This window comes from Carcharhinus amblyrhynchos, chromosome 2, assembly GCF_965287045.1.
Source record: "Carcharhinus amblyrhynchos chromosome 2, sCarAmb.v2.hapA, whole genome shotgun sequence".
Classification (NCBI taxonomy): Eukaryota; Metazoa; Chordata; class Chondrichthyes; order Carcharhiniformes; family Carcharhinidae; genus Carcharhinus; species Carcharhinus amblyrhynchos.
This window is the reverse complement of record NC_137325.1, coordinates 149,613,710-149,628,208: the sequence shown is the minus strand read 5'-3', so window position 1 is coordinate 149,628,208 and position 14,499 is coordinate 149,613,710. Positions and strand designations below refer to the sequence as shown.

At 46.0% G+C, this 14,499-nt stretch overlaps 1 protein-coding gene across 1 annotated transcript in view; it reads right to left on the bottom strand.

Moving 5' to 3' along the window:
- The window catches only part of LOC145361852 (IQ motif and ankyrin repeat domain-containing protein 1-like), a 128,856-nt gene that overhangs the window by 25,432 nt on the left and 88,925 nt on the right, over positions 1 to 14,499 (bottom strand). Inside the window, exons 6-8 of the mRNA XM_080217829.1 lie at positions 7,446 to 7,585; positions 3,213 to 3,267; positions 107 to 199 (exon numbers count right to left, since the gene is read on the bottom strand). Of these exons, the coding sequence (XP_080073955.1) occupies positions 107 to 199; positions 3,213 to 3,267; positions 7,446 to 7,585 (288 nt within the window). The remainder of the gene's footprint in view (positions 1 to 106; positions 200 to 3,212; positions 3,268 to 7,445; positions 7,586 to 14,499) is intronic.

Here is a 14,499-nt window from a genome sequence, read left to right as displayed (position 1 = left end):
GGGGGAGGGGGGGAGAGGGGGAGGGGGGGAGGGGGGGAGAGGAGGAGAGTGGGAGAGGGGGAGAGGGGGAGAGGGGGAGTTCTCCGGCGGACTCTGTGAGACTCACCTGCAGCGTAATGTCCGTTTTATTCATATTTTTCCGCACACACTGGTCATGTTCAGCGATCCGTTTGTTTAGCTCACAATAGGCTTTCTTTAGCTGGGGAGAGAATGACAGCGTTACTTTGTTTGTTGGGTCCCTGCACTGGATTTTACATTTCCAAATGCTGAGAGGGCTCTTTGGAAGATTCCGGAAGAGCTAATTACCACTCGAGGGCCACAATTAATATTAGACCCATGACCACTACACCCAGTCGAGATAAATTGCTGACGCTACCTCTCTTCTGTAGACTGATAGCGAAGAGCTCTGGAGTTGGAAATGTCTGGTACACTGAGCTGATGGAGACATCACAGGCTTCCAGCCTTCTGTATTAACCACTAACCAGAGGTGTTTGTGAAGCTGTCAGTGGATGAGAGCAGGAGTCTGTCACAGGAGCGTAAAAATAGGTAAGCAAAGACAATAGGCCTGAGGATTAGGAACAATTTAAAATTCAGCAAAGGAAGACCAAGGGATTGATTAAGAAGAGAAAATAGAGTATGAAAGTAAGCTAGCGGGGAACATAAAGATTACTATTAACCATCACACAAACCAGCCTCCCATCCATTGACTCTGTCTACACTCCCGCTACCTCGGCAAAGCAGCCAGAATAATTAAGGATCCCACACACCCCGGACATTCTCTCTTCCACCTTCTTCCATCGGGAAAAAGATACAAAAGTCTGAGGTCTCGTACCAACCAACTCAAGAACAGCTTCTTCCCTGCTGCTGTCAGACTTTTGAATGGACCTACCTCGCATTAAGTTGATCTTTCTCTACACCCTCGCTATGACTGTAACACTACATTCTGCACCCTCCCCTTTCCTTCTCTATGAACGGTATGCTTTGTCTGTATAGCGCACAAGAAACAATACTTTTCACTAATACATGTGACAATAATAAATCAAATCAAAAGTTTCTATCGATATGTAAAGAGGAAAAGATTGACAAAAACAGGAGAATTCATAACGGGGAATAAAGAAATGGCTGGGAATTACATTTATACTTTGCTTCAGTCTTCGCAGAGTAAGTCATGAATAATGTACCAGAAATGCAGAGAGAAACATGTTTTAGTGAGGAGCTGAAGGAAATCAGTATTAGCAGAGGAATGGTTTTGGGGAAATTGATGGGATTGAAGGTGGATAAATCTCCAGCCCCTGATAATCTTCATCCCAGAATACTTAAGGAAGTGGCCCTGGAAATAGTAGATCCATTGGTAGTTACTTTCTGAAGTTCTTTGGATCGGTTCCTACAGATTGGAGGGTCGCTGATGTAAGGGAGGTAGAGAGAAAACAGGGAACTACAGACCAGTGAGTCTAACATCGGTACTGGGGAAGTTGGTAGAATCCATTATCAAGGATTTCATAACTCAACATTTGGAAGGCAGTGGGATAATCAGACACAGTCAGCATGGATTTAAAGCATGCTTGATGAATCTAATGGAATTTTTTGGGGATGTAATGAGTAGAATTGACTGAGGAGAACCAGTGGATGTGGTTTATTTAGACTTTCAGAAGCTTTCAACAAGGTCTCACAAAACAGACTCCCATGTAAGGTGCACATAGGATTGTAGGTAATGTTTTGAGATGGATAGGAAGCAAAGATGGTCTACCTGCTGTTTATTTATATACTGCTTGAATACTTCACAAAGCCCCCACAGAAATCTCCACAGACCCATTCAGGAAACAACGCTTTAACCTTTACAACAATAGGACAAAACTCAATGAGAACAAATGCTGGATAAACTCAGCAGGTCTGGTAGCATCAGTGAAGAGAGAAACCTAGTCAATATTCTGACCTAACTGACCGTTCCCCAGTGCAAATCCTTTCTTTCCTTTCAGTTCTGGTCTGGTTCAGTATCATATCTCAGCTCTGTCACTGAATTAAAGGGTTATGCCAGGTGGAGTAGGAGCGTGGTAATGTTCACCTTTCATCTCTCAATCAAACAATCAGTCTTCAGTCAGTATATTCCCCTTGACCTTACCATGTACACAATAACAGCTGTATTTACCCACACTGTCTAATGGTGCATTGTGTGAAAGCAGGCTGGATATACAACACAGCTCAGCTCACTCTCTGTACAATGTCAGTGATCCTGTTTGAAACACTTGGCTTCACTGAGTATACAACACAGGGAAAAGCTGTTCTGAGCACACAGCAAGCTCCAAGGTCAGTACAGCTACAGAGGTTAATTAATGGAGGAAATCACTCAGAATATAACTGTGTCAGTGATAGAGATTTACTAACAAAATAACCTGGGAAGGTGGTGGAGGTGGGATGCCTCACATCTTTAAAAAGTATCTGGATGGGTGCTTGGCACACCATAACATAGAAAGCTCTGGGCCAATTGCTGGCGCGTGGGATTAGGTGGGCAGGTCAGGGCTTTTCACATGCTGGTGTAGACTCGATGGGCCCAGCACTCTCGGATTCTGAGATTCTCGGATTCCGAGGTTCTCGGATTCCGAGGTTCTTGGATTCCGAGGTTCTCAGATTCCGAGGTTCTCGGATTCCGAGGTTCTCAGATTCAGAAGTTCTCGGATTCAGAGGTTCTCGGATTCAGAGGTTCTCGGATTCTGAGGTTCTCGGATTCTGAGATTGTGATTCTGATTCTGAGGTTCTCGGATTCTGCGATTCTCGGATTCTGAGATTGTGATTCTGATTCTGAGATTCTTGGATTCTGAGATTCTCGGATTCTGAGGTTCTCGGATTCTGTGATTCTGATTCTGAGATTCTCGGATTCTGAGATTCTCGGATTCTGTGATTGTGGTTCTGTGATTCTGAGATTCTTGGATTCTGTGAACCCGGCTTCCCAAAACATTAGCTGAGTTTCTGGATGAATAACACAGCAATAATACCACGAGGCCACTGCCTCCCCTAATCTGAGGAACAATAAAGTGACAATGCCAGTGAATGGGTTGTAACAGCAATATATTCCTGATCACAGAATCCCCTTCAAAACACTGACCCTGAGCTGGGCATCATTGTCCCAGAGTAGCTGAAGGACAGTTAGGTTTCAGTAGACAGTGATCGGTATAATGTGTCGAGAGTGGTCGGTATAATGCCGCTGGGACAGTTACCTCATGTTGGTACTGAGACAGTTCCTTTGTGATTTCTGAAACCTGGTTCTGGATCCTGGAGAGGAGAGAAATGAGATCTCGGGTTATTGAATCCCAGATTTTCCAGCACCTCCCATCCACACTGCTGTTTCAACTAAACTCTCCTGTCCTCTCCCTGGATGCTTTCACATTTCCTTAGCAAATACTAATCCAGTTCCCTTTAAAACTCAGAGGGCAGAATTCTCATGAGGATTGGGAAGGAGCCAATCACATAGTTTTAGCTTGCTGTCACCGGGGGGATTTTCCCGGGATCAGGATGGGGTGGGTGCAGTGCTGATCACACCAGGCTGACTGGAATTTTACAAAACCTGGACTGGCACTGCAGGAAGCTTTGGCGTGGAGAGGACTCTCCCTCCACAATGGAGGCCTGACAGATACTGCCAGGTTTTACAAATGCTGAGAGAACATCTCAAAATGGCTGCTGTTCCTTCCATGCCTGAGGGCTTTCTATTGGTTCTTTAAACATTTCCCCACTCACCTTAAATCTATGTCCCTGAGTATTTGACTTTTCTAAAGTCATCTGACTATCCATTCTGTCCATGTCACTCATAATCTTATAGACTTCTATCAGGTCTCCCCTCAACCTCTGTTGTTCTAGTGAGAACAAACCGAGTTTATCCAACCTCTCTTCATAGTGAATACCCTCCAAACCAGGCAACATCATTGTAAACCTTTTCTGTCCCCTCTCCAAAGCCTCCATATCCTTCTGGTAGTGTGGTGATCAGAATTGTACACAATATTCTAAATGAGACCTAACTAAGATTCTGTACAGCTGCAGCATAACCTGCCAATTTTTATATTCAGTGTCCTGATCGATGAAGGTAAGCATGCCGTATGCCTTCTTGACTACCTTCTCCACCGGCATTGCCACTTTCAGTGATCGGTGGACATTTATGCCCAGATCCCTCTGTCTGTCAATACTCCTAAGGGTTACTGTATAATTCCTACATACATTGGAGCTTCCAAAATGCATTACATCACACTTGTCCGGATTAAACTCCATCTGCCATTTCTCTGCCCAAGTCTCCAACCGATCTATATCTTGCTGTATCCTCTGACAATCCTCTTCACTGTCCGCAACTCCACCAATTTTTGTGTTGTCTGCGAACTTACCAATCAGACCTGCTACATTTTCCTCCAAATCATTTATATTTACTACAAACAACAAAGGTTCCAGCACTGATCCCTGTGGAACACCACTAGTCACAGCCTTCCATTCAGGAAAGCACCCCCTCTGCTGCTACCCTCTATCTTCTATGGCCAGGCCAGTTCTGTATCCACCTTGCCAGCTTCCCTCTGATCTGGTGTGACTTCACCTTTCGTACCAGTCTACCATGAGGGACCTTGTCAAAGGCCTTGCTGAAGTCCATGTCAACAACATCCACTGCCTTTCCCTCATCTATCATTTTCGTCACTTCCTGGAAAACCCAATCAAGTTAGAGGCATGATTCCTCTTTACAAAACCATGCTGTCTATCACTAATAATTCCATTTGTTTTCAAATGTGAGTAAATGCTTTCTTTTGGAAAGAATCTTTTCCAGTAATTTCCCTACGACTGATGTAAGGCTCACTGGCCTGTAATTTCCTGGATTATCCCTGCTGCCTGCCCTTCTTAAACTGATTTTTTTGATGTTCTCCCCCAGGAATATCCATTCTCTGGATATTCAGTCACAAGAAACAGGAGCAGCAGTAGACCATTCTCCACCATTCAATAAGAGAATGCCTGATCTGATAACATTATTAACTCCATCTTCCTGCCTGTCCCCAAGAAACTCCACTCCCTTGGTCAGTCTGAAGGTCAGTTATTGGTTCTCCGTTCCCAGCAGCCTGAGATATCCTGGGCTGCCCAATGGGGACACTCAGCTGGACAGACACAAAGTCCAGTACAGCACAGGAACAGACCTACACCGATCACATTGTCCTAACTAATCAACTGCTTCTATCCCTCTCTTCCCCATCTGTTCAGGTGCCTACCCAGATAAGACTTAAACGTGGCTAACATAACTGCCTCACCCACCTCACCTGGCAGTGCATTCCAGGCCCCCACCACCCTCTGTGTAAAAAAAGTACCCCCCCCCACCCCGCCCATCTCCACTGAACCTTTCCCTCCTTATCTTGAACCTCTGACCCCTCGTGATCGTCACCTCCGACCTGGGAAAAAGCTTCCCACTGTTCACCCTATCCATACCCCTCATAATTTTATACACCTCTATTAGGTCTCCCCTCATTCTCTGTCTTTCCAGGGAGAACAACCCCAGTTTACCCAATCTCTCCTCATAGCTAAGACTCTCCATACCAGGCAACATCCTGGTAAACCTCCTCTGCACTCGCTCCAAAGCCTCCACGTCCTTCTGGTAGTGCGGTGACCAGAACTGGACACAGTTTCCAAATGTGGCCTAACCTACATTTTATACAACTGTAACATAATTTGCTAACTTGTATACTCAATGCCCCGTCCGATGAAGGCAAGCATGCCATATGCTTTCTTCACCACCTTTTCCACCTGTGCTGCCACTTATAAGGATCTGTGGACCTTTACTCCCAGATCTCTCTGTGTGTCTATGCTCCTGATGGTTCTGTCATTTATTTTATGGCTTCCACCTGAATTGGATCGACCAAAATGCGTCGCCTCGTATTTGTCCAGATTAAATTCTATCTGCTATTTCTCTGCCTAATTTCGCAGTCTACCTGCATGTGCTGTATTCTCTGACAATCTTCATCGCTATCTGCAACTCCGCCAATCTTAGTATCATCTGCAAAGTTGCTAATCAGACCAGCTATGTTTTGTTCCAAGTTATTTATATATATTACAAACAGCAGAGGTCCCAGCACTGATCCCTGCGGAACATCACTAGTTACAGATCTCCATTCACAAAAACACCCTTCCAACGCTACCCTCCGCCTTATATGGCCAAGCTAGTTCTGAATCCATCTAGCTAGTTCACCCCTGAACCCCATGAGATTTGATTTTTTGCTCCAGCCTGCTATTGTCAAATGCTTTACTAAAGTCCATGTAGACAACATCTACAGTCCTTCCCTCATCAATCATTTTTGTCACCTCTTCAAAAAAACCTATTTAAATTAGTGAGGCATGACCTCCCATGTACTAAACCATGCTCTGTGTCACTAACAAGACTATTCAGTTCCAAATGTGTATCGATCCTATTACTAAGAATCTTCTCCAACAAGTTATCCTTGCTACCCTTCTTAAACAACAGGACGACATTGGCTATCCTCCAATCCTCTGGGATCGTACCAGTGGCCACGAGGAAACAAAGATTTCTGTTCGAGCCCCAGCAATTTCATCCCTTGTCTCCCTCAATAATCTGGGATTGGTACCATCTGGCCCTGGGGATTTATCTACCTAAACGCTTTTTAATTCAACTAACACATCCTCCCTCGTAATGATGACTTGTTCTAAAGGGTTTACACACCCCTCCGAGACACCATCATTTGACTATTAAATACTATTCAAAGTAAAGACAGTTCAGCCTGGGCAGAGGTGGTGAATTTTGCAGGCAGTATTCCTGTCCAACAAGAGTTCCCAAGGATTAGGAAAATTGGGCCAATTGTGAACTTTCTTCGTTTTCAGGAACCTTCATTCCTGGGTGACTGTGGTGAATCCTTGCTTTGTTCATTATGACTCCACCAGGAATTTGTTCCGCAATGGGTTGGAAATTTTGCATTCCTGGCTAATGATTTTCTGTTGAGAATCTCTCCACACTAAAGTGTGCTTCACAACCTGGCAGTCTGTATCATCAGCTAAACACCACCCACACAAACCCACACAGCAAACACACATGGATAAGCACGCATGTACAGGTACACACACATATAAATTCACACAAATATACACATATGCACACATGCAGTAGTGGATACACAGGTACACACACGCAAGTAAGTGAACACAAATACACAGACGCACACACATACGTAGTCACACACACAAGTGTACGTACAGGCAATGAAAATCGTACACACTCAATACTGAGGAGTTCAGATCCTTGCTGATGTTTTCCCTCTTATATAGTAAGGCTGGCTCGCTTCCTCTCTCCCCACACCACCCTTTCCCTCCTCAGTTGAACTCAGCAGTTAAACATTCGAGCTGTTCCTGTTTTCTATGTGTGAACTCTGCTTTGGGCAGTATATTTTTCCCACAGTGTGCCTGGCAGCAGTGAGCTCATTCCTGACCTGTTGCTTTCGTCCTCTTTCAGTTTCTGCTCGGCTGCTGATCTGCGCTGCCTCTCTGCTTCCATCTTGTCCATCAGGGCCACGGTGGTGCTGATGTCCCACTCATGAAGAATCTTTATAACTGCATCTGCGGATGCAATCTGTCCAGGGCCACAAGAGACAACACAGGTCTGAGACATGCATCAAGGTCCCTCCATCATACCAAAACAGGGTCACCCCCCCCAATCCTCTGAGGAGACTTGATGTCTATAGATGTGTTGGCTTTATGAGGTTTACTGAATGATGTGGAGATGCCGGCGTTGCACTGGGGTAAACACAGTAAGCCTCACAACACCAGGTTAAAGTCCAACAGGTTTATCTGGTAGCAGGAACTTACAGAGTGTTGCCTCTTCACCTGATGAAGGAACAATGCTCCAAAAGCTTGTGCTACCAAATATATTTGTTGGATTTTAACCTGGTGTTGTGAGATTGCTGCTTGTGTTTAGTGAATGAGAGTGGGAACAGCCCAGTTACTGTTTTAGCAGCACTACAGGCAATCGAAGGCCTGTCACACCTTTGGGATCCATACAGGATGACACTGCACACACAAACTGCAGTCCTGTCTCAGCTCCAAGCCCAGGACAGCCATTCCTGCTCAATCTGGGTCTGTCCTGTGGCAATCAGGCAGTCCTAAAGGTTTGGAAACAGATAATGCTAATGCTGTTACCTCATCCACGGGACAATTCGAAATCAGGGAACAGTTACATAAGAACATAAGAAATAAGGGCAGGAGTAGGCCATCTAGCCCTTCGAGCCTGCCCCGCCATTCAATAAGATCATGGCTGATCTGTCGTGTCTCAGTTCCACATTCCCACCCTCTCCCCATAACCCTTAATCCCCTCGCTTATCAAAAACCCATCAACCCGCGTCTTAAAAATATTTAGCGAGGTAGCCTCCACCACTTCAACGGGCAGAGAATTCCAGAGATTCACCACCCTTTGAGTGAAGAAGTTCCTCCTCAACTCCGTTCTAAACCGCCTCCCTTTTATCTTGAGGCTGTGTCCCCTGGTCCTACTGTCCAGTTTGCCATGTCTTATTCATTACACTGGTATGCTTCAAGGGCCAATGAAACTCTTAAACGGCTGATGACTATTTGTCCACCTATCAATGGGGATTGGTGGGGGATGGAGGACTGTGAAATAAGGGAATAGATTCTCTCCAGTAAGGAACACTGCTGTGTCTGAGTATTACCTACTGCAGCCAGCATAGAGAACGGAACATCTGCAAACATCGCACAAAGCTCCGGAGTTCCCTGCTTTTTTGATTGGATTTGATTTGATTAATTATTGTCATATAGAGTTACAGAGTCATTGAGGTTTACAGCATGGAAACAGGCCCTTCGGCCCCACTTGTCCATGCCACCCATTTTTTTTAAACCCCTAAGCTAATCCCAATTGCCCGCATTTGGCCCATATCCCTCTATACCCATCTTACCCATGTAACTGTCTAAATACTTTATAAAAGACAAAATTGTACCCGCCTCTACTACTGCCTCTGGCAGCTTGTTCCAGACACTCACCACCCTCTGTGTGAAAAATTGCCCCTCTGGACACTTTTGTATCTCTCCCCTCTCACCTTAAACCTATACCCTCTAGTTTTAGACTCCCCTACCTTTGGGAAAAGATATTGACTATCTCACTGATCTGTGCCCCTCATTATTTTATAGACCTCTATAAGATCACCCCTCAGCCTCCTACGCTCCAGAGAAAAAAGTCCCAGTCTATCCAGCCTCTCCTTATAACTCAAACCATCAAGTCCTGGTAGCATCCTAGTAAATCTTTTCTGCACTTTTTCTAGTTTAATAATATCCTTTCTATAATAGGGTGACCAGAATTGTACACAGTATTCCAAGTGTGGCCTTACCAATGTCTTGTACAACTTCAACAAGACGTCCCAACTCCTGTATTCAATGTTCTGACCAATGAAACCATAGAACATAGAACATAGAACATAACAGCGCAGAACAGGCCCTTCGGCCCATGATGTTGCGCCGACCAGTTAAAAAACAATGACCCACTAACCTAAACCAATCCCTTTTCGTCCATAAACCTATCCACGGATCTCTTAAACACCCCCAAACTAGGCGCATTTACAACTGCAGCAGGCAGGGCATTTCAATCCCTCACCACCCTCTGGGTAAAGAACCTACCCCTGACATCCGTCCTATAACTACCACCCCTTAATTTAAAGCCATGCCCCCTCGTGCTAGATTTCTCCATCAGAGGAAAAAGGCTATCACTATCCACCCTATCTAAACCTCTAATCATCTTATATGTTTCAAGTATGCTGAATACCTTCTTCACCACTCTGTCCACCTGTGACTCCACTTTCAAGGAGCTATGAACATGTACCCCTAGATCTCTTTGTTCTGTAACTCTCCCTAACGCCCTACCATTAACTGAGTAAGTCCTGCCCTGGTTCAATCTACCAAAATGCATCATCTCGCATTTATCTAAATTAAACTCCATCTGCCTTTCGTCAGCCCACTGGCCCAATTGATCAAGAATTGGGCCAGTGTATTTCACATGAATTAACATACAATGAAAAGTATTATTTCTTGCGCACTGTACAGACAAAGCATACCGTTCATCGAGAAGGAAAGGAGAGGGTGCAGAATGTAGTGTTACAGTCACAGCGAGGGTGTAGAGAAAGATCAGCTTAATGTGAGGTAGGTCCATTCAAAAGTCTGACAGCAGCAGGGAAGAAGCTGTTCTTGAGTCGGTCGGTACGTGACCTCAGACTTTTGTATCTTTTTCCCGACGGAAGAAGGTGGAAGAGAGAATGTCCGGGGTGTGTGGGGTCCTTAATTATACTGTCTGCTTTCCTGAGGCAGTGGGAAGTGTAGACAGAGTCAATGGATGGGAAAAGGTGCACCTTTAAGATTTGGTTAGCTGTAAAAACTCGCATTCTAATCAGTATTCTGTAAACTGAGTGTGTGTCTTTATATCTGCTGTTTGTGATCAGAACCCCTCCACTCACTCAGTCAGAGGCCTGAAAGCTCGTGGCGTTTACTACCAAATAAACCAGTTGGACTTTAACCTGGTGTTGTTTACCCCAGTCCAACGCCAGCATCTCCACAATGTTCCAGTGTGACAGCGCTCTGTTAATGTGCCAGTGTGACAGTGCACTGTTAATGCGCCAGTGTGACAGTGCTCTGTTAATGCGCCAGTGTGACAGTGCTCTGTTAATGCGCCAGTGTGACAGTGCTCTGTTAATGTGCCAGTGTGACAGTGCTCTGTTAATGTGCCAGTGTGACAGTGCTCTGTTAATGTGCCAGTGTGACAGAGCTCTGTTAATGCGCCAGTGTGACAGTGCTCTGTTAATGTGCCAGTGTGACAGAGCTCTGTTAATGCGCCAGTGTGACAGTGCTCTGTTAATGTGCCAGTGTGACAGTGCTCTGTTAATGTGCCAGTGTGACAGAGCTCTGTTAATGCGCCAGTGTGACAGTGCTCTGTTAATGTGCCAGTGTGACAGTGCTCTGTTAATGTGCCAGTGTGACAGTGCTCTGTTAATGTGCCAGTGTGACAGAGCTCTGTTAATGTGCCAGTGTGACAGTGCTCTGTTAATGTGCCAGTGTGACAGTGCTCTGTTAATGTGCCAGTGTGACAGTGCTCTGTTAATGTGCCAGTGTGACAGAGCTCTGTTAATGCGCCAGTGTGACAGTGCTCTGTTAATGCGCCAGTGTGACAGTGCTCTGTTAATGCGCCAGTGTGACAGTGCTCTGTTAATGCGCCAGTGTGACAGAGCTCTTTTAATGCGCCAGTGTGACAGTGCTCTGTTAATGCGCCAGTGTGACAGAGCTCTGTTAATGCGCCAGTGTGACAGTGCTCTGTTAATGTGCCAGTGTGACAGCGCTCTGTTAATGCGCCAGTGTGACAGAGCTCTGTTAATGCGCCAGTGTGACAGTGCTCTGTTAATGTGCCAGTGTGACAGCGCTCTGTTAATGCGCCAGTGTGACAGTGCTCTGTTAATGCGCCAGTGTGACAGTGCTCTGTTAATGTGCCAGTGTGACAGAGCTCTGTTAATGTGCCAGTGTGACAGTGCTCTGTTAATGCGCCAGTGTGACAGTGCTCTGTTAATGCGCCAGTGTGACAGTGCTCTGTTAATGTGCCAGTGTGACAGTGCTCTGTTAATGTGCCAGTGTGACAGAGCTCTGTTAATGTGCCAGTGTGACAGAGCTCTGTTAATGTGCCAGTGTGACAGTGCTCTGTTAATGCGCCAGTGTGACAGTGCTCTGTTAATGCGCCAGTGTGACAGTGCTCTGTTAATGCGCCAGTGTGACAGTGCTCTGTTAATGCGCCAGTGTGACAGTGCTCTGTTAATGCGCCAGTGTGACAGTGCTCTGTTAATGTGCCAGTGTGACAGTGCTCTGTTAATGCGCCAGTGTGACAGTGCTCTGTTAATGCGCCAGTGTGACAGAGCTCTGTTAATGCGCCAGTGTGACAGTGCTCTGTTAATGCGCCAGTGTGACAGTGCTCTGTTAATGCGCCAGTGTGACAGTGCTCTGTTAATGTGCCAGTGTGACAGTGCTCTGTTAATGTGCCAGTGTGACAGTGCTCTGTTAATGTGCCAGTGTGACAGTGCTCTGTTAATGCGCCAGTGTGACAGTGCTCTGTTAATGTGCCAGTGTGACAGTGCTCTGTTAATGCGCCAGTGTGACAGTGCTCTGTTAATGTGCCAGTGTGACAGTGCTCTGTTAATGTGCCAGTGTGACAGTGCTCTGTTAATGTGCCAGTGTGACAGTGCTCTGTTAATGTGCCAGTGTGACAGAGCTCATTACCCTCATTAGGGAGCTTGAGTGGAATTGACACATGGCAGTAAGGGGCCTGGATGAGGTATTAAACAAATATTTTGACCAGTCTTTACCAGGGAGGTAGTTGCTACCCAGGACATGGGAACAGAGAGGAACCTCTGTCACTCGAAGGGTTCAAAATTGATAAGGAGGAAGTGTTGAATAGACTGTCAGGACTGAAATTTAACAAGGCCCTGGGACTGGAGATGTATCTAAAGATACTGAGGAATGTGAGAATGGAAATTACAGGAGCGCTGGCTATCATCTTCCAGCTTCTCTAAACTCAGGAGTGCCAGATAAGGAAGAGACAGCATTGATATCGAAAAGGGAAATGGTGTTTAATTAACTTGCTGGAGTATTCTGAAGTGGTGACGGAAAGGGTTAATGAGGGTGATGCTGTTGATGTGGTGTATGTGGACTTTCAGAAGGTGTTTGATACAGTGCCACACAACAGGCTTGAGATAAAAGTTAGAGCTCCTGGAATAAAAGAGAGAACAGCAATGAGGGGATAAGATTGGCTGAATAATAGGGAGCAGAGAGTAATGGTCAGTATATATTTTTCAGGCTGGAGGAAGATTTGCAGTGGTGTTATAGAATCATAGAATTCTACAGTGCAGAAGGAGGCCATTCAGCCCATCGAGTCAGTGCCAACCACAACCCCACCCAGGCCGTTATCCCCCATAACTCCGTAAATTTACCCTAGCTAGTCCCCCTGACATGAAGGGGCAAGTTAGCATGGTCAATCAACCTAACCCACTCATCTTTGGAGTGTGTGAGGAAACCGGAGCACCCGGAGGAAACCCACGCAGACACGAGGGGAATGTGCAAACTCCACACAGACAGTGACCGAAACCGGGAATCCCAGGGATCAGTATTGGGATCCTTGCTTATTTCAATGATCTGGATATTGATGTGCAGGGGACAATTTCAGAGTTTGCAGATCACACAAACCTTGGAAGCGTTGTAAACTATGAAGAGGACTTTGTGGAGCTTCAAAAGGACAGAGACAAGTTGGTGGAGTGGGTGGATAGGTGGCGGCTGAAGTTCAAAATGGAGAAGAGTGAGGTGATGCATTTTGGTAGGAAGACTATGGAGAGACGATATAAAATAAAGGGTACAACACTTCACAGAGTGCAGGACCCATGGAAAGCGACTGGCCCGGATGGGTTACCCAGACATACACCCTGATCCTGCGTGGATCAGCTGGTGGGGGGATTCACATAAGAACATAAGAAATAGGAGCAGGAGTAGGCCATCTAGCCCTTCGAGCCTGCCCCGCCATTCAATAAGATCATGGCTGATCTGTCGTGGCTCAGTTCCACATTCCCGCCCTCTCCCCATAACCCTTAATCCCCTCGCTTATCAAAAACCCATCAACCCGCTTCTTAAAAATATTTAGCGAGGCAGCCTCCACCACTTCAACGGGCAGAGAATTCCAGAGATTCACCACCCTTTGAGTGAAGAAGTTCTTCCTCAACTCCGTTCTAAACCCCTCCCCCTTTATCTTGAGGCTGTGCCCTCTAGTCCTGCTGTCCTTTCTGAGCAGGAAGAGTCTCTCCACCTCTATCCTATCCATCCCATTCATCATCTTATACGTCTCAATGAGATCTCCCCTCATTCTTCTAAACTCCAACAAGTACAGACCCAGTCTATTCAGCCTCTCCTCATAGCTCAACCCCCTCATCTCCGGAATCAGCCTAGTAAACCTCCTCTGCACTCCCTCCAAGGCCAAAATATCCTTGCGTAAGTACGGCGCCCAAAACTGCACACAGTACTCCAGCTGCGGCCTCACCAATGCCCTATACAGCTGCAGCAAGACCTCCCTACTTTTATATTCAATCCCCCTCGCTATGAAGGCCAGCATCCCATTCGCCTTCCTGACCACCTGCTGCACCTGCAAGCTGGGTTTTTGCGATTCGTGCACAAGGACCCCGAGGTCCCTCTGCACCGTCGCATGTTGCAACTTTTCACCATTTAAGTAATATTCTACCTGAAGATTGGAGAGCAGCAAATGTTGTGCCTTTGTTTAAAAAGGGCTGCAGGGAAAAGCCTGGGAACTACAGGCCAGTGAGTCTCACATCTGTGGTGGGTAAATTGTTGGAAGGTATTTTGAGAGACAGGATCTACAGGCATTTAGAGATGCAAGGACTGATTAGGGACAGTCAGCATGGCTTTGTGAGTGGAAAATCATGTCTCACAAATTTGATTGAGTTTTTTGAAGGG